The 20111-nt window shown below is 36.3% G+C and overlaps 1 protein-coding gene across 1 annotated transcript in view; it reads left to right on the plus strand.

Annotated features, from left to right (window-relative positions):
* LOC124639631 (small G protein signaling modulator 2-like) overlaps nucleotides 1-20111 on the plus strand; it is a 34998-nt gene extending 14887 nt beyond the window's left edge. Inside the window, exons 3-20 of the mRNA XM_047177071.1 lie at nucleotides 3131-3350; nucleotides 4505-4622; nucleotides 4777-4883; nucleotides 6346-6470; nucleotides 8157-8293; nucleotides 9236-9333; nucleotides 9666-9804; nucleotides 10137-10318; nucleotides 10803-10947; nucleotides 11182-11341; nucleotides 11710-11905; nucleotides 12239-12746; nucleotides 13180-13337; nucleotides 13656-13780; nucleotides 14246-14425; nucleotides 14898-15024; nucleotides 15419-15569; nucleotides 15900-20111. Coding sequence (XP_047033027.1) covers nucleotides 3131-3350; nucleotides 4505-4622; nucleotides 4777-4883; nucleotides 6346-6470; nucleotides 8157-8293; nucleotides 9236-9333; nucleotides 9666-9804; nucleotides 10137-10318; nucleotides 10803-10947; nucleotides 11182-11341; nucleotides 11710-11905; nucleotides 12239-12746; nucleotides 13180-13337; nucleotides 13656-13780; nucleotides 14246-14425; nucleotides 14898-15024; nucleotides 15419-15569; nucleotides 15900-15988 — 2965 coding nt within the window. The 3' untranslated portion in view covers nucleotides 15989-20111. The remainder of the gene's footprint in view (nucleotides 1-3130; nucleotides 3351-4504; nucleotides 4623-4776; nucleotides 4884-6345; nucleotides 6471-8156; nucleotides 8294-9235; nucleotides 9334-9665; nucleotides 9805-10136; nucleotides 10319-10802; nucleotides 10948-11181; nucleotides 11342-11709; nucleotides 11906-12238; nucleotides 12747-13179; nucleotides 13338-13655; nucleotides 13781-14245; nucleotides 14426-14897; nucleotides 15025-15418; nucleotides 15570-15899) is intronic.

A 20111-nucleotide genomic window follows, 5' to 3' on the forward strand; every position in this document is an offset into this window, starting at 1 on the left:
ATTTAGCGTAAGCACATTTGCCCAACTATTGCTGCCAAGGCTCTCTTGCGTGCTAAACATTGATGGCCTTACTACAAAAACTTAAACGTCTGTTTTACACTTGTCTAAAAAAAATGTGGCTGCAAAATGAACCATATGTCAACGTCATAATTTGACATTTTTTTAGACAAGTCTTAAACTGACGTTTAAAAGTTTTTGTGGTAAGACGGTGATTGTTCACCCTACATGAATAGATTTTGTATGTTGTATTGTAGGTACTTACGCTTATTTTTAACGAATGCTCGTGCCTCCTACAAAATAGATTGTAAGTACACACATAAATCTCTCGTACGAACTAGGTAAATGCAAATGGCAGACTCTTGTATCCATGTTAGCTGGATGAAATACCAATCTAGGCCCCAGCAATATATTTGTTGGAACGGTAAAAATATATTCGACGTACCGCTTAACGTTCTGAGTTATGAAAGCGGGTTTTTCCAAATGGAAAAGCTTATTTACGATATCGAAAGGTTTTGCCGTAGTTTGTTTTGTTTATCTATACATTTACGTATTTGTTTTATGGATACAATATGAATTGTTAATATTAGGGGTTAAAGTATGAAATTGCCGTTTTATTCTAGTAGGTTTTTGAATTGTCATAGAGTCTTCATGGTTTGAGGTTTTCGAATGAAACTTTTTTCACATGGTTTCTGTGATGTTCTTCTTTCAAAAAATGTGAAACATTTGATTATCGATGTTCAATTGTTTTTGTTATTCAACTTAAACAAGAAAGCTGGATACTAAGAAAATTTGAGTAATTTTTGAATATGAGTTCCGACGCGGAAGTAAACGGCAGAAACAGGCCGCAATATCAATGCTGCATTTGAAGAGGTGTCTGCTAATGAACGCACCGTGCGATTTTGGATTAAACGCTTTCGTGGTGGAAACTTCGACTTGAAGAACGAGCCACGAAGAAGACCGCCTGACAGGTGATTAACGAGGAATTAAGAGAGACGGTGAAAGCCGATCCTAGTCAAACTACCCAGATACCCAGCCGAACACTGAATAATGTTGAAAAAATAAGCAGTAAAACAGCCACGACTCATGAATCGACCTTCACCATATTGCTCCATGACAACGCGAGACCTTATACAGCAAGAGAAACCGTTTTAACTCTTCAGGAACTGCAGTTGGAAACTATTCGTCTTCCTCCATATTCGCCAGACCTTGCTCTAACGGACGACCATTTTTTTTTGTGATTTGGACAATTATCTGCGTGACAAGAAGTTTTCTTCCCTGGAGGCAGAACAAAATTCTTTCACACAGCTTGTGCAGTCTAGATCCTCAGAGTTCTATCGTAAAGGCATAAATGAGCTTCCTATTAGATGGCAGCAAGGTATAGATAATAATGGCAACTATTTTGATTAAATAAGTTTGTTAAAAATTAAAAAAAAAATACAATTTCGATTTTCTATTATTTCACGTGCTGGATGTGTGGGGACGTGAATTTTAAAAGTACGTAGTGGAGAAAAATTAAGCTTATCAATTTGACTCAAAATTATAATGTGGTACTCAAGATAAACTTTGGCAGTAAAGAGACCTTAATAGATTTTTTTTTATATAACCTAAACATTAATTTATTTTACACATTAAGATAAAGTAGGACCAGACAGTAAAGCTGCTAAATTAGTCCAGTTATTTTTGTTTTGCATATTAAAAGTTGTCCGTCGGATAACACAAAAATAAAATTAGATCCTTTTGGTCCAAATAAGCACCTGTGTAACCTTCTGTAGGGCAAAATTTATTTGAAAAGTTATAAAAACGTTGTGCCTACCTTCATAATGTCCGTACTTTACGAGATTGTTTCTGGTTTATGACGTCATTTTGTGTATAGATGTATATCATTACTTCGTTGTAACTTTCATTCCTATCTCCTGGTGATAAAGTAGCTTTTTCAATGTCATAAAAGTTAGGTTTTCCTAGACCGCTCGAGGATCTTTATAGGCGGTTTATGTGGCATCGTAACTGAAGATAATAATGGACATTTTTATTGGATTTTTGAGCACTATCGTTTGATTAGAAATTGTGTTTGTAGGAATTGAAGTATATGGCAATCCGTCTACGTCTAAGGAGATAATCTTCATAAATGAACGTAGAGAAAAAATGGCCTATCTACTATTTTTTATGTCCCTTATTGAATATTCTAAAATCTCCCAACCTGCCTCCCTACCTACAGGGCTTTCAATTCGGTACTTATTCTCTTTCCAAAAGCAATTTATATGCGGCAGAGGTGCTCGCTCAATGAATGCGGGTACTCTGAAAATGTTTAAAAAAAGAATCGTGACTACCCCAAGTTGAGAATAGCTGATAAATGTGGGATCGGTTTGCCCTCTATTCGACGTTTGTGGGCGTTGATACATTGCTAGTATATTGCTTCAGTTTGCTGGATGAATACAGTTGCCATCAATTCTCTCCTGCACGGTCAAGATCAAGGGCGAATAGCATGGTATAAAAAATATGTCAATTAATTAAAATACATTTTGTCGGTAGCCGGTAAAACCAAATATTATTTATTTCAATGTGAATGGTTTGGACTTATTTTTAATATTTTTTTACAATACCTTTATCATCAAAGGTAACGTTATCCTATATCAAAACAATAGAACCGAAATAGTTTAGAACGATCTTTTTTAAGGCCGGGCTTGGGACGGGTACTAAAAGTATCCACTATTCTCTCATATTTCTTTGTTTTTTTGTCCTCTGCGAGCTTTTACACTTAGGAAAATGTGACTAGATTTATGTAGGCTACCCTTGTTCGTCTACCTGATACTTATTTATAATATTTATTTAGAAGGGTTTTGTGTTTTTAAATCCAATTAATTTATCGTTTTTTTAAAGGATTGGAGTTTTGTATTTTATTCATCGGATATTTGCAGTAATATTCAGAATATAGATTTGCGGGTGGTAGATGGATTGAATCCTTTTAAAATCGATATACAAAGAAGTTCTCTCGAACTTTGCAGTTCGCAGAAACATCATATATGTAGGTATATTAAAAGGTATAGGTCATATTAAGGTAAGGGACATGTATATTGAAAGAGCCCTGAAATAAATAAGAAATCTAACTAACTTATCCTTCCTTTGTTCACAGATACCTCTGGATCCGCATAGCTCTATTCGAGCGTCAACTAGCCAAGATCATTGAGCACCTCGTGAACAACGCAAACCGCTACTACGAGCGTGACGCGCTGGTGGCAGACCCTGACTACGGGAGCATCCTCAGCTCCTTGCTGGTCGGCCCCTGTGCCCTAGAGTATTCGAAGGCCAAGCCACCAGCTTGCTTCTGGACCGATCCTCCTGCTGACGAACTTGTAAGTCAACGATGTGGTGTTCGAAATCTGAATTTAGTTTTTTTATTGACTTTGTTGGCGTTTGATGTCTTATGGCCAGTTTCAAAGCACTTTTTTAGGGCTTCTCTATTATCTGTTATAAAGGAGATGGCCAAATTTTCATAGTAAAAAAACCCAGAATCGACAGCAACGAAATGGGTACCAATGTGTTCATTATGATAGACCTTTGATGGTGCCAAAAAGTCCAGCGTGAAATCTATGGGGTATAGAAGCTATATCATATTTTCACAAAAATAGGTTATGTTGATTTTAAAGATTAGGTATTTACTTAAAGGACCATAAAAAAACAAGGTATATACTAACATTATACATGCGAATAGTAATATCACCATAGTTAAAGAGTTTGCCTGGTAATTAAAAGGTCTTGAGTTTGACCCCCTCCCATTGCACTATTGACGTGAACCACACCGGATACAATTAAGTACCGACCTTACCTACTTCAAGAGGTTTCCCTGCTACGTGTAAACTTCTGAACTGAAAAACAAAAGTTAAAAAAATACTTTATATTTCTTTTTAGCTTTTTAGTCATTATTCGCGTTAGTGCGAATAAAAGTAAAAAAAAGTTCTCGTCAATGCGAATAATATAAGCCCAAACACGAGTTAGTTAATATTTACCATTGCCGAGTTCCCTTGACCTTCTCTGTTCTCCATCATCAGGTCAGCTCTAAACCTTCACTCGTGTAGAGTGCTAACAGACATACACCTGAGTGTAAAGTTTTTACCCTATGCACAACTTCTAATGAACAGCAAACGGAAAAGTTAAGCTTTTTTATGTACTAAAATCTTCATCGAAAAAACCTTGTAAAAAGAGAACCCCGTGGATTTTAGATGATATAAAATACTTTTTGTAATCTACACATTATACTGAATCCAACCATACATACGAAGTTTCTGTCGACTCTGGGTTTTTTTTTGGCCATCTCCTTTTCTCTTAAAAAAGGTAAACGATCATCATAAGATAGTAAATAGATTTACCACCGATAAAGATATTCAAGAACTGGCCACTACTCACGAAGATTATATGTAGCTTATTAAATGTTTGATCCACGTTTGATCCGAAGAATTCATCAGATAAATATTAACCCTTATCTTTATCCCTTTACTTGGGATAACAGGTACAAAGACACAGAATGTCTGCGGGTACCACAACACCGCCGTCCGTTCGGAGGCCGATCCTCAACTTCAAGAGAAGTTTGAACGCTTCATCCGATGATGGAGGCACTGCTAATACAGGTAAAGTTATTATACTGGAAAAAAGTTACTGTGAAGTTTGTTTTTTATTATGTTGCATTAATGTTCAGCGAAGTTTTCACGGAAAAGCACGTCGCTACACTTTTAATCTACTTTGCTTTTAAGAAAAACGTACAAAGTGAAACTTTTGCTGTAGGTACAGGCAAAGCGGTGGGGTCGAGTGCCAAAGACTACGTTGAAAGCTTACACCAGAACTCCACAGCCACGCTTTTGTACGGAAAAAATAACGTCAGAGTCCAGCCGGTGAGAATCAAACCTTTTTCTGATTTATTTGCTCTTGTTCATGATGTATATCGAGTTTTATTAAATTTAGGTAACGCTCCGATCCTTTCTGGTCCTTCGGGAAAGGACCAATCATGGGACCAAGCGCTTGGATTGAATTTCGGTGGTTTATTTAATTTGTGTAAATATTGGGTTCCGTTGTTCCTTCGTAAGCAATCGTAGAACGTAACAAAATTAAGCTCCATGGTAATCTATAAAGTTAGTAGGTACTTTGGTATATTTCCAAGGACATTTGGAAATTTAAAATGTCTAGTCTAATCCCATTATTTGTCATCTCCCTCCCTGCGATTCTATAAAATTCGATCAACAACTCGCATTTCACTTCGATTCGAAGCGACGCCGACGCACGCTTCTCAACATGGTCTAGCGCTTAATAACATCTATAGAATTTTAGTAAAACCAGAATTAAATTGTTGACAATGCCGCGAGCAGCTTACGAAATTCGTCGGCCGCGCGCGACTGTCACGGGCCTCGGCAACGGTGCCATACATTTTCATAGGTTGACTATTGTCGCGTCCACGGAATTCTACCTTAATGGTAGAATTCCGTGGATAGCGGCTACGACAGCCGCGCGCGGCTTACGACAGTCGTCGGCCGCGCGCGACAATAGTCAACCTATGAAAATGTATGGCGCCGCTGCCGAGGTCCGCGACAGTCGCGCGCGGCCGACGAATTTCGTAAGCCGCGCGCGGCCGTATGCATCTCAACATGGTCTAGCGCTTAGTAACATCTATATAATTTTAGTAAAACCAGAATTGAATCGTTTTTTATTTAGTCGGCAAAACTTCCTTTTGTTTTCATTACAATACAAATGCTTTTGAATCAGTATTGGGTAGTATCCTTCATCATTTCTACTTTTTAAAAATAGGGTCGATTGGTAATCTATTTTCATAATACAGCCACAGCAATACGTCATCCTCTTCTTCTTCAAGGATATCAATTAGCACTTCGACTAGAGGGAACGGACGAATAAAATCTACTAATTTCAACACAATGCCGCGCGCGGCTTACGAATTTCGTCGGCCGCGCGCGACTGTCGCGAGCCTCGGCAGCGGCGCCATACATTTTCATAGGTTGACTATTGTCGCGCGCGGCCGACGACTGTCGTAAGCCGCGCGCGGCTGCGTAAGCCGCGACCCACGGAATTCTACCTTTAGAACGAATGCGAAGTGAGAGTGATGTCGAAGTGAGTTGTGAGATTTTATAGAATCGACGTACCTAATTCGGTATAATTTTATACCAGAGAGCTACCTCTGATAAATGTCCCAAACTTTAAATTAATTTAGTCAGACCTAATTGAAATTGAAATATTGATAAAATTTACTGTATTTAAGTAGAATTTGAAATTATTACTTTAGTAGACAGCTGGGAATAATTTATGCTTAAGAATTTTGGATGTAGTTTTGTGTAATTGTTATTGTAGAAGGATGTGGAAGAGCCGATGCCAGGGTATCTGAGCCTTCACCAGACCGCTGCTGGGCTGATTATTAAATGGACCCCCAACCAACTGATGAATGGCTACGCAGAAAGCGAAGGAATTGACAAAAGGTAAAAAGCTTTGCAAACATTCAAGCGTAAGTATCGCCAGTAATTAGCATGATTATCTTGTTGTTGATTGCTTTGTATCGTGTTTTATTTGAAAAGGTCACCTTATTGCATCATCTAATTTAAATTCATGTAGAGCAGCAATAATATGAATGGAAAACAAAGTCATTTGAATAAGCACGTACATTTTCTGAAAGCATGTTACTAATCATCATTACCGAAGTGGCGTAACCTTTCAAAATAAGCTTTCTCAGGAAAATTTCGGAGTTATGCGTACGTGCAAAGTTTACGGTACCTGTTTTTATCGCTGTTTCATTCTGAAGTGTAACTTTGCCAACTTTATTTATATAAGCATTGTTACATACAAGCGTTTGTTTTAAAGTAGCAAAGAATTTCCTGTTGCCGTTATTAACGCCTACAGTTTTTGCTCTGATTTTTTTACGCTCAGCAACACGGCTTGTTTCATTATTAAACTTGGGAACTTTGTTTGAGGTTTGTTTTTAGAAAAATGTTTCAGACTTGTTACGTGAAGTGTCTGTCTGTCAAACCTTTTCCTGCAATTTATTTTCCTATTTGTCAAAATAACTGCCTAGCGCTCTAGAATCTAGGTTCTTGAGTTTTTGACTGCTTTTGTAGTATCTTTGAAGTGAGGTAAGCACGAATATTTTTTTACGGTAGTAGTTAGATTTGGAAATCTGTTTCAAAAATTTTTGTTGAACTGTTTAACGAAATTTGGTTTTTGAAAATCTTACAACGTGAATAAATTTCGTGCTTATTTCTCCAGCTACACATCGTTTTGTTTTAACTATTATGTAGCTGTAGATAATGTTGTCTTAGCAGTGCTTATGTGTAGTGTTCGCTGTCACCTAGTGCATGCCTCCGCGTGCCAACACACGTGTGTTCTGTGCAGTGTCGCGCCGTGCACTGTATTCAGGCGCCGCTGTGCCGGCCCGCTGTGCATCGATTGGTGGGTATTTTGTTAATTTTTGTGTTTTTTTTTTGTTGGCTTGTTCTATTTGTAAGTTGTTAATTTTACTTTCGCCTTGTGTGCCTTAGAATGTGTGTAGAAAAGCACGTTTAGTACCTAATTAGATGGTACCTTTCAGACAAATGTTAAATGGCAAGGAGCGATTAAAATGCTTTGTTAGTACCATAGTTGCCAGATGATTAACAAAAGAAAGTCAATATAACAATACTGTGTGATGCCCTCGAATATTTAAACGCTGGACTTAAACGAATAATAATGAGTGACAATTTACCTTCATAAACTTCATCATCAGGCTTAATTTAATGTCAAAAAGTATTAATCTCACTTTTATTGCTTAAAAGCAATCCTTTTAACAGTAATTAATCGAGAGATGAGGCACGACCTTCATTTTAGTAGCCAATCAGTTCAGCGATGTCGTAAAATGTTTTATTGATTACTAGTCCGTTCTCTTGACGGACAAGGTCACGAAAATTTCTGCTTCGTTAAGAAAAAGTACAATGGCAAAATTTTGAGGACCCAATCAAAATTGTTACATGACCCAAAAATTGTCCTCATTACTCGGAGACAGAAAATTGCTCTTTCAGATTCTACGAAGTTATTGAAGGTTATATTTAATGAACCAATTTTCAAATTACGAAAATTATACTTGAGCTAAGCTTATATTGTATTGTGATATAAATATACAATTTTTGTAATTTTAGTGTGTACTGGGCGATGTCCCTTCAAGTGTGTGTGTGGGAGGTGGTGTATGTGCACGTACATCGGTCACAGGCCAGTGATGCACTGATACTGGTCGGCCAAGATGGCGTACAGAGACCGCCCATACATTTTCCTAAAGGTAAGTGTAAGTTAATCAAATCAAATCAAATCTCTTTATTTTTAGCCTGCATAGGCCCATAGATATATACCTTAAAGACAAAACATACATATATTATACAAACATTGTTAGTATATAAAAAACTTAAATCTATGTTAGTAACACTTCACTACGCACTTTGTCACTCCATGCGGTTCTGTGGCACTTGTCCTCAAGCAAGTTAAGCAAGCAGTTCTTGCGGTATGAGACTTAAACATACATTTAGTGTTTTCTGTTTTGTTTATAACTTAATAAAACAACTAATTTGTAGGTATAGATATTATTGGCAAGAATTGTTCTGAATTCGTGAAATTGTCATTCGTGCCAAAAATGCCACACATTACTTTCTTGTATATGTTTTACCTAAGCCTAAATTTATACATAGGTAAGTAATACAAATGAAAATTCTCAGGTAACTTATCAAAGGAACATGCCGAAATAGAAACTTATGTCCTATCAATGCGGTACATTACTTCAAACTTATCCAATATTCAAAGTTCCTCCATATTCGAGTACCTACTTAGATACCTTTATCTTTCTTCTGATCTATATTTTATATTTGCTTTGTCTTTTATTCAAATTCACCTGAAAAGGCTTTGATATAAAATTCACTTAGTATGCACGCCCCAAGTTTAAGCACATTATAATAAAACTTTGAGAATTAAGTTAGGAATTATTCGCTCTTTTGTTCTAAGAAATAATAAATGGCCAATGTCGAGGAGTTGAGAGTTCTTCATAACTTGAAAGTCGAAGTAATTTTAGTTGATTTAATGTAGGCTCGTTTTTCGAATCAGTTCTTTCAATCGATTTAGGTGCACAATACATTTTCGTGACCTGCGGTTTATGATAGAATATTTATTTAGATTTAATGTAACTCAAAGAAATAATTAAACGACAGTTATTATATACTTTGTTTTCTCTTAGGAGGACATTTACTGTCATTTCTGAGCAACTTGGAAACTGGACTTTTACCACATGGTCAACTAGATCCACCGCTCTGGTCACAACGAGGCACTGGCAAGGTATGAAATGAATAAATCCTCAATAACTTTTGAACAATGCTTTAGTTGGTTTTTAAAACATAAAGCTTTTATACCATTGTTTTTCACAACACTGATATATCCTATTTTCTACCAATTTAGATTATACGTCGAAAACTTGGTTGATGAACCTGGAAAGTTTTTTGACCAAAGCATTTTGGTAGCAACTTTGATAAGCTCAGCGTGATAAAATGCTAAGCTTAGAACAAAAATTATAAGAGCCAGATTTCTTTTTACTCTTTAGCCATTCATTCTTCTACATAAGATCAAATATTGAAGAGATAAACTTCAGAAGCTTGGTTGTTTGTGTGCAGGTGTTCGGTCGTGGTAGGGCGAGGCGGCGGCCACTGCCGAGCCTGTGCGAGAGCGGGGAGACAGAGGAGCCCGAGTGGGAGGAGGCTGCCGGAGACTACGTGTTCCGGATTGTCAATAATGCTATCGCTGATAGAGAAGGTATGAAGAAGGTTGTTTGAAGTCGGTAGTAGATTCACTGCTTTGGAAAACCAAGTAGTGTCAGGCACTGGGGGTAAGGTAGTAGGTGCTAGGTTGGGGTTAACTGCCCAAATAATGTGAAATTTTCTGTTCTGTTACTTCATAGTATTTTTATATACTGACTGCTTAGAAATATAGTGCAGAAGTGATACAATAATTTTATAGGTATAGTTAAATTGAAAAAACTTATATTTATGAGTCCAGTAGCAATATTGAGCGCAGAGTAAATTAAATAGATTCAGTCAAAGATGTGTAAAACGGGTGAAAATTATCTACTTTCCATATACTTCCAGCAATGCGTCACTCCCTACTAGAGCGAGCAGTACAATCACCGCCGCGCACTCCACGTCGTCCGCTAGCCTCCACATCAACGACATCATCAGATTCCTCCACCATGTCCGTCGACTGTCCTCCGTCAGCTGGCTTCAATGGCCACCCGCCTCTGACACCGATCCCGCACCAACCAGTGGAACAGGTAATGCAACTGTACTGTAACGATTATATCTGGAACCTATAAATATTTAACAGTCTGTAACACCGTTTTTAACACGCTTATATTAGTTTCACTTGTAAATATGTATGTAAGAAAATCTTGGAACCCTAACCCCTTTTTTTAAGGATGAAATTTTTCATACGCTCCGAGTTCTGATGACAATACATGACTTGCGTGTTTTTAGTTAAAAAAAACCATCACTTTTTGTCATACTCACATATATCCATGCTGAAAATGGCCAATTACGATGAAATCATTTTTGGCGCTCAACATGGGACTGAAACTTTGCCAGCGTTGGTGTCAATAAATGACAAAAGTTCTATGTTAACATAGTTAAAACTTTATTTTGATGGTAAATATGTACATTAATCTTCGTTATCTACCCTAAAAGTTTAAGTGTTATCATAAAATAATATTTTTGGCGCCCAAACTGGGACTTAATAACATTTAACTTTCTATATTCCAGGCTGCTTCAATCGAGCTAGTATGCAGTACGATGCGTCGTCAGATAATATCTCGAGCGTTCTACGGCTGGCTTGCATACTGTCGTCACTTGTCTACAGTGAGGACACATCTCAGCGGATTGGTTCATCCTAATATTATTCCCAGAGGTGAGCAAAGATGATGAAGTTAGTACAAACGAGGATCTATTTCAAACTCAAACTATTTTTTTTTATTCCAAATAGGCCTATGAAAGCTCTTTCGAAATGTCAAAGTTAGGTGCACGGTTCCAAAGAGTTGGTCTCATGAAGAAGAACCGGCAAGAAACTCCACTACTACTCAACATAAGAAAAAAAAACTAAATATGTTAACAAAACCTGTTAATTATGTTTTGAACGTTGTAGAAAATGCAGAAGGAGGTCTGACAGAAGAACGATGGCTAGCAATGACAGATGAAAATGGCGCGATTCACGATAAAGATGAAGTGTACCGACTTGTGTACTACGGAGGAGTACAACATGACATTAGGCGACATGTGTGGCCTTACCTACTGGGATACTATGAGTAAGTCATACACATTGATAGAAGAGAAAAGAGACTATTGAGTAACTTCTCATAAATGTGTCGGAGATCCACTTATACACTGAAATTAAACTTAAAAACATAAATTAATTAGAAAATAAGTTAAAATTGATGAAGAAATGGGCGGCCGCAATTATTATCCAATCTTAAGTGTTTTTTCTTCATGAAAAAGATTTAATGAAGCTCACATAACATAAACAGAAATATTGTTAATAAATACCTAAAAGTAATTTGAATCACTTTTTTTTAAAGGAGATACAATAGAATTTCGCCGTCTTTTATAAAATCTAAGACATACGACGAATTAAATACCAAGTACAGAATATATATCTTGCTATATTTCTTCCCAGATTCGGTTCAACAGCCGCCGAGCGTTTAGAACAGGACGCGGCGTGCCGGCGTCAGTATGAGACCACCATGTCCGAGTGGCTCTGTGTAGAAGCCATCGTGAGGCAGCGTGACAGGGAGGCCACGGCTGCTTCTATCGCGAGGCTCACTGAGGCCTCGGGCAAGCTGAAGCCGACGGATAATAATGATACTAGTGAGGTTGGTGTAATTTAAACTTTTGGTCACATAATAAGTAACTACATAAGTAAATATAAAGACTTTCCAGTAAAATCTTTCTACTCTCTCTACTTTCTATGCTAACCCGGGCTAAAAAGCAATATAATATAAGTATGATAGATATCCCAAACATAGTCTATGTTTTTAGTCTTATCAAAAGAGCAAATATAGTGTTTTTGTTTTTCGCCGTTCAAATTAACTGTAATTAATTTCCAATCAAGATTGCATTTGGAGATTCTTTCATAATTAGCGAAACATACCAATAATTCAGATAAATATTTTGTTGTATGTGATGGGAATTAATATGTTCTACAGGTATTCGAAGACGATTGCAGCGTAATCTCGGACAACCCGCCAATCGTTTCACCAGAGCCAAGCGAGAACGAACAGAAGCGGCCGGACAAGCCGATCCTCTCGCGAGCTCCCAGCATAGACGAGGTCGACAACATCGAAATGGACTCCGAAAGAGAAAAGGAAACCAAACAGAATGGAGAGACTGAGAACAGTGATACTAGAGACGTAGATGTAGACAGTCTGAAAGACTTAGATGACGACGTGCATTTGAAGAGCGTGGTTGAAAACCCTGATATGCGGAGGGAAAGTATAGCAGAAATCAAAAGGCTTGCTGAGGAAATTGTTCAGAAAGGAGAAGGTCGTGGTCTCCTTTGCAGTGTGGATAGTGCTCATGTGAATGGAAGTGACTTCAGGTCGTCGCTTGAAGAGAATCAGCCGAGTCCTCATCAGCAGCATACGAGTGTTATTATAACTAATCCTTCTGTTGATCTGGTGGCTGGAGGGTCACCCGTTTCTGGAGGGACAACTGGTAAATACAATTTGTTTACAAAAAAATCTCACATTCAAAAAAAGAGTAAAAAAGTAATAAAACAAAGATTTGGAATAATTATTTTTTCATTTAGGTGCGATAAAGTTAGAACTAGTTTTCGGTCTTTAAATACGTTTTTCATAACCTTTATTACCCTTAGAGCGAGAGCCCGGATTAAAATTGCTTCCAAGTATGTGATCCTATGGCAAAACCCAATGGATGGATCGTTGTGAGTTCGGTCCTCACACATTGCACTATTGACGCGAACCTAAACCCGAAGCCGAAGCCTTGCCTAACTTACTTGGGGGATTCAATAAGACAAATCACACTGCTAGAAAAAGACTCAAGGCCAGTTTCTCCGGGACATATCGCATATTATTTTATGATTGTACCCTTTTAACAGTAGGTAATATTGACCTATTTATATCTTTAGCGACAGTGAGTCCAGCCCGCAGTCCTCTAGGCGTGGTGCGCGAGGAGTCGCAGTCGGCGGGCGCCAGCTTCGACACGCTGGAGCCGGCTGACAGGAACGCAGGGGATACGCGGTCTAACTGCGTGTCACCTGCTAGCTCTAATGGTGGAGTTTATTCTGTAAGTATTGTGTGCTTGAAGGTTAGACGTCTTTTATGTTATGAACTTAACGTTTTTGTCAAGTTAAACAGTTCAGTACGAACCACTACAGTAGTTCGATTGAAATAAGCTTATGTATGCACACTTTTCTGGCCGTCAACCATCAACTCATTAGTTGTTCCCGTGATCTATGTGATGATATAATAAGCTTGCATTTGTTTAAAATTGACAGATAAGTTTACTTGATCTAAGTACATATTTATTCTAAGGAAGAAAAAAATAACGGAGGAGAAAGTGCGCGGTGTTATAAAAAGTGAAAAACACTCATTTATTTTTCAGAATGAATTAGTGGAATCGTTTGCACTAAATCTACATCGCATTGAAAAGGACGTTCAGAGATGTGACAGAAACTATCCCTTCTTCACGGACGAAAATCTGGATAAATTGAGAAATATTATGTGCACGTGAGTATTTTGAGTATTTACATTTTCAAATTATATCATTGACTGCACATTTTGCTCAAGCGAGAGTGGGAAAATCTAATAAAACTTTTAGTGTTTTTGAATGTAACGAAATCAGGTCTATCGATGACATTATATTTTTTGCGGACGTAAAATAATCTTTAGTGTCCCCGCGCGTTAGGTGACCAGGCAGGACAGCCACCTCGCAGCGGTTAAATAATTTTTCAATGACATAAAGAAATGCACGCATTATTATACGTGAGCAGAACGTGACCGCAGGTCGCGCGGTCAATGAAGAACATCGCAATCGCAACATAGGTACCCTCGGTATGTTGCGATTGCGATGTTCTTTATTGTATTGTATATGGTACTTTCCATAGCATTTCACTCAGCTGGCTGCATCAAAAACTAAACCAAATATTTGGTTTCCGATTTAAGAAATTCTGAAATAAGTATTCTATCATTCAGCTATGTATGGGAGCACCTGGAGACGGGCTACATGCAGGGCATGTGCGACCTGGCGGCGCCGCTGCTGGTGACGATGCGCGAGGAGGCGGGCGCGCACGCGCTGTTCGCGGCGCTCATGGCGCGCGCCACCGACAACTTCCCCTCCGGACAGGCCATGGACGCGCACTTCGCTGATATGAGGTATTGTTGTGGTGATGATGATCCTAGCCGATTATCGGTTACGGCGACTGTCCTCATGTAAGGAGATAAGCGAACTGCGCAGGACATATTATAGTGCAAGCATTTGAGCAGACATATTTCCTTCACTCTCATAGCCCCATGGGACGGCAATCCGACTTGACCGGAAAGAGATCAGGCGCACGACCTACATTTACGTGCTCTCCGAGGCACGGGTGTATCAATCACTAACTTCCAGGCTCCGGGCTTCTTCGTGAAAGTTTCTACAACCCACAAAGCGATTTCGGCCCGACCCGGGAATCGAACCCGAGACCTCGTACTCAATAAATGTTATTAAAGCTAACCATAAAACTTTTCAACTTTATTTTTACGATTGTTCTCAAGGCAAACTCTTACTTGTATCCATTGATTACTCTTCTTAAGACCACCTCGATCTCATTACTTACTTACATCAACATTATATTCCATCCTACAGGTCGCTGATCCAGATCCTGGACTGCGAGCTTTACGAGCTGATGCACGCGCACGGCGACTACACGCACTTCTACTTCTGCTACCGCTGGTTCCTGCTCGACTTCAAGAGGGAACTGCTTTATCAAGATGTGAGTGGTTTAGACTTATTTATTTTCGTCAATATGAGCTGACAGTTGAATTCAAAATTACGTTGAAAATTAGACGCTAACCAAATCGCCTTTCCCACTTTCTGCACCAAATGGGGAAAAAAGATTTTGAACAAAACTCTCCAGAATGGACCCTTATCGAAAACCTCTCAATATTTACCTTCTGACATAAGTTTAGTGTAACTTTAAAATCACCTAAATGTTTTTGAATGACATATACTTTTTTACATTTAATTTTTTTTAGCTAGGCAGCTAAAAATGGTTCCGTTACGCACTGTTAAAGTTTTTATTGAGTACACTAACGAATTTTGTATTTTAGGACTCACCTCAGATCCAAATCCAGTTCAACCTCCTATAAAATACTTCTGTTTTCCAGGTATTCGCTGCCTGGGAACTGATCTGGGCAGCTCGTCACGTGGCGTCCGAGCACATGGTGCTGTTCATAGCGCTGGCGCTACTAGAGACATACCGTGATGTCATACTGGCGAATACCATGGATTTTACTGATATCATCAAGTTTTTCAATGGTAAGTCTGGATTCCGGCATTATGAAAGAATGTGGATATAAAATGATTTCTAGGTTGTCTTTGCTGTGGACTATAAATATATTAATACCTATGCTCCTAGCACATTGTTCACAGAAGAGATTTTCCTTTTAGTTAACTTTTGGTACGCTTACACACTGGCGGATTTTCCGCTAGGTTTTTTCTCGCACTATAATTACTTGACAAGTACCGTTTAGATCGATGACATCAGGAACTGAGCATTTACGTGCTGCCAAATTCGTTAGTGTAGAGTTTTCTCCATAAACTATTTCTTCTGTTTTATTTTGTATTCAAATTATTTTCCGCTTACAGAAATGGCAGAACGACATGATGCATCTGCAGTGTTATCGCTGGCGAGAGACCTCGTCTTACAAGTTCAGACTCTAATAGAGAACAAATAAGTATCACTTTTCATTATATCTGTAGAATAAAATCATGATGACTGTCCACTGGTAGAATGCACAGGACTACAATATAGCAACATAGAACAAATAAAAAATGTGTGTTTTACTTATTGAATAAAAAAATAGAGCTTTTGGTGGAAAATCAAGAGGATTCCGATATTTCAAATTTAGAGGCATTTAAGTTCAAAATATAAGATTCTCATGATGGATAATATGTAATATCTAAACACATTTAATAAAGTACTTACATATTATTTTTTTAAGTCTTGTGTATTCTACAAGTGATCCGTCAATACCACTTGGAAGCGTCTATCAGAAATGTAGACATAAGTAGTGTAATAGAAAAAAATATTTTTAAATTTATAAAGTAGACAAAATATTAAAAATATTGGCTTTATGTATATTAGATTAAAGAATATAGACATTGTCTAAATAGACCTGAAAGAATTTAAATAAAATTGAAATTATAATTATTTACGTGAATCAAAATTTTATTATATTATATTAGATCTGTTTCGTATTATAAATCATAAAAAAATGATGAATATCAAAAATGTAATCATGTAATCGTCAAGGCTTTAAATGAAGAAAAAACACTAACCTTACAAAATATTGTCGATGTTCGTAAACGCTTACCTGAATAGGTTTCCTGTTTGCCTAGAAAGATACAATGACATCGAGACGTGTAAAACAAAATTATGTAAGTATAGAAAACATAATATTTACGCACAAATCTCGTGCATTAGGAAAATTCTTCCTACCAGTAAAAAATCTTGACAAAATCAAAATCTATATGACATGTTTTATAACACAACGTGAACAACACAAAATTTACACTCCGTCTGCTAGGAAAGAAAAATTTCCTTTCTTATGCTTGAAGCACTAAATCTTTTTTATTTCCTGTTATATCACACTTTGAATAAATGGCGTTTTTAAGGGCTTATTACCCTCCAAACTTCAACTACTAAGTACTTAATCACTCTTGATAAGATCATTATAACAAGGTGACAATTACCTATCCAAATTATACGGATATCTTACTTATTTCTTAAAAAATCACTTGAAAGGATGAATGATTTATGACCATTTTCACATAATATAATATAACAGAGTTTTATATTTACATTATTAAAAAATCTATGTAAACTGTGAAATGTTACCTGTATTGGTATTTATTTTAATGTTATTTCAATCCTCCTTCCTAACTATATTTACTAAACACTTCCCCTTGTGCCTTTTTCATATCAATATATAAAGATTTCAAAGATATTATTAACCCCTCTATATATTTTTATCTAAACTTACTTGATAATATATACCTACTAATAAACCGTAATTCAATTTATCTTGCATCCTGTGATCCTGCTACAATTATTTAGTATTTTCTTTCCACAAACCTACATTTTTGAGTACCCATTTTATATTAAAAAAAACCCTTTACGTAGATTACCTAAATCTGACAATTATAGCCTATCTAACCGCTCTTTGGACTGTGGACTTTGGTTCGCGGATTTAATTACAAAAAGGGACTTACCATAGTGATCCTCGAATGGATAATAATCATTAAATCGATAGAGGTAGTCGATTGTCAACATCTTGATAGGCTAGGCCGGATATGACAAGTCAGTAGGTTCCTGCCGCTGAAGAATACATACCTACATGGTAGGTATCTCAGATCAAAGAAATAAGGTACATTATAAAGTAGTACCTAGTAGAGCAATTGCTTTGAAACTTTCTCTGTGCGATGAGATCGCAACTTAATTATTACAGATATTACAGATTATTACATATTATAAAGAAAATGTAACTATGTCAAAGTAATTGTTTATCAAAAAATACCTAATCCAGTTCATAAAACCAATCACTGGTTGCTTGATGAATGAACCTACACATTTTCTAGAAAATCTATTAAAATGATAATATTCGAAGCAAAAGATTTTACGTCATATTTTATTGAATCAAAGTATGAAAGATTAAAGTATACCTACATAAGATTATAAGTACATCGGTACCTATATCCGCTGCGTAGATCAGATATCACAATTCTAAAGATTGTGCAGCAATTTAAAGATATGAAATTGGGACCGGAATTGATTATGAAAAATCGAGACAAAAGCTATTAAGATAAAGTTATAAGGAGCCTAATTTAAAACCCATTAAAGCTGTCAGTCGATCGAGTGACGTCACAATTGGGGAAGTCCCGTATCTCGAGATACGGAGATGAGTACCCAAATATTTTGGGTTCATAATCTGAGATGCGTGACAGATATTGGTTTTAAAGCTTGTTTAGATAGAAAACAGGCTTGACAAATTAGATTATGTATTGACATCATTTTAAGTTGTTTACTATCTAATGACAGGATTATTCGATTCGGAGAATCATAATTACGTCAAAATAAGATAAAGTCAAAACTTTCAAAGATCTGCAAACGGATCAAATGTCAAAAAATAAAGTTAAGACAACCAAAAACATAAGTAATGGTAAAATACCTGAATTCGACTTTTGAACTATCTTTTAAAGAATGTCTACGCTTTTTAAAACAACAAAATAAATACGCGGAATCTAACAACATTAGAGACCTGGGTAGGTGAACTCCAAAAAATTTAGAACAAAACACACCAATGTAGACAAAAAAATAACATTCTAGATGGTCACAGACTATATTATAGATAACGATTTATTTATGAATAGTTAAGCTACGTTTATTGTGTCGCCGCTTATTGTATTTCGTCCGTTTCTTGAAAATCAAGCTCACAGCATTCTCTTTATTAATCTTATTCAAATATTATTTTAAGTATATGGTAATATTAGCGCTTCCAAAGTTTTTTTATCGTTATATAAGTACACAAACAAACAATGGAACACTCGACTTAAATATAGTCACAAGTGCGTTCTCTATTCCCGTCGAGTGCTCCATTAAATTATTTGTTAAGAATCCTAAGAATATTTTTTAAATTATAAACCCTAAATGTAAGCGAGAACAAAGCGTATTTATTTAAAAGTTCTATTGAGTAGGTCCTATATTCTGATATTGTCTTTATAAATAAATTTCTATGTATACTGTAATTTTATCGTTAAGGCTTCTTAGATGTTTTGTGCTGTTATTAATGTCGATGTCTATCAAATCAAATTATTGTGATTATCATACGCTTAACCTAAACGTTCACACCAGAGACAATACATACATTTACAAACTTCTTTATGAAAAAAAGTAAATCAAACCTAATTTTTCACCTTCGTATTTCGAATACGCATTTTGCCAGTTTTTTTTCTTTACAGCGATTAGCTATAAATAGCTTTTTTATTATAAACACTTTGGTGTGAACGTACACAAATCCTAGGTACTATATAACAGGCCTAAGTCCAAACTAAGCCAAGCTTTACATTCAGATCTGTGTTAAGAACACGTTTAGTGTCAAATGTAGAAGAATATTAAATTATGTCTACACCTTTATTGAACAGGGAACGAATAGGAACATTTTAAAACCTCTAATATCAAAATACATATTTGATAATAATTCAGTTAGTACTGTTAACACTTCTGTAGAAAAAAACAACTGTTTGATTTTATATTTTAAATGATCTGAAAAATGTTCCTATCGTTCTAAAATTAAGTCTAAAAACAAATGAATGTTTGTATGAATCTATGTAATGACCATTTTTAATACTTTGTAACTAAGGAGTTTTATTTACCAAATGTTATAGGTATGTGTACAGTCGTGTAGCATTTAGTAAGATGCGGTTTTATCTTAATGTAACCATTTTCATCACCATTGTACAATTGCAAAGAAAACTCGATGGTTTTAAGTGAATATTTTCAATCTTTAATAATTTATTTAGGTGTCTATTATACATAAAATACCATAACAGATTTTTAAACTAACATTCCTATTCAATTAATAGAAAATCAAATAATAAAAGTAACTTCTAGTTTTTGTTGTCATTGTAAAAACCCACGATCTATTTAAATATGTCCTAAATCATTGTATTTTATCAATAAATAAATAAATAAATAAAATAAAATTAATAATGTTTAAAACGTAGTTAAGTACGTTTTATTTATAGTGAACAATTATTTTTGTGAAAGTCATCTATGTCATTAAACTGTGTTTACATTTG

This window comes from Helicoverpa zea, chromosome 19, assembly GCF_022581195.2.
Source record: "Helicoverpa zea isolate HzStark_Cry1AcR chromosome 19, ilHelZeax1.1, whole genome shotgun sequence".
Taxonomy (NCBI): domain Eukaryota; kingdom Metazoa; phylum Arthropoda; class Insecta; order Lepidoptera; family Noctuidae; genus Helicoverpa; species Helicoverpa zea.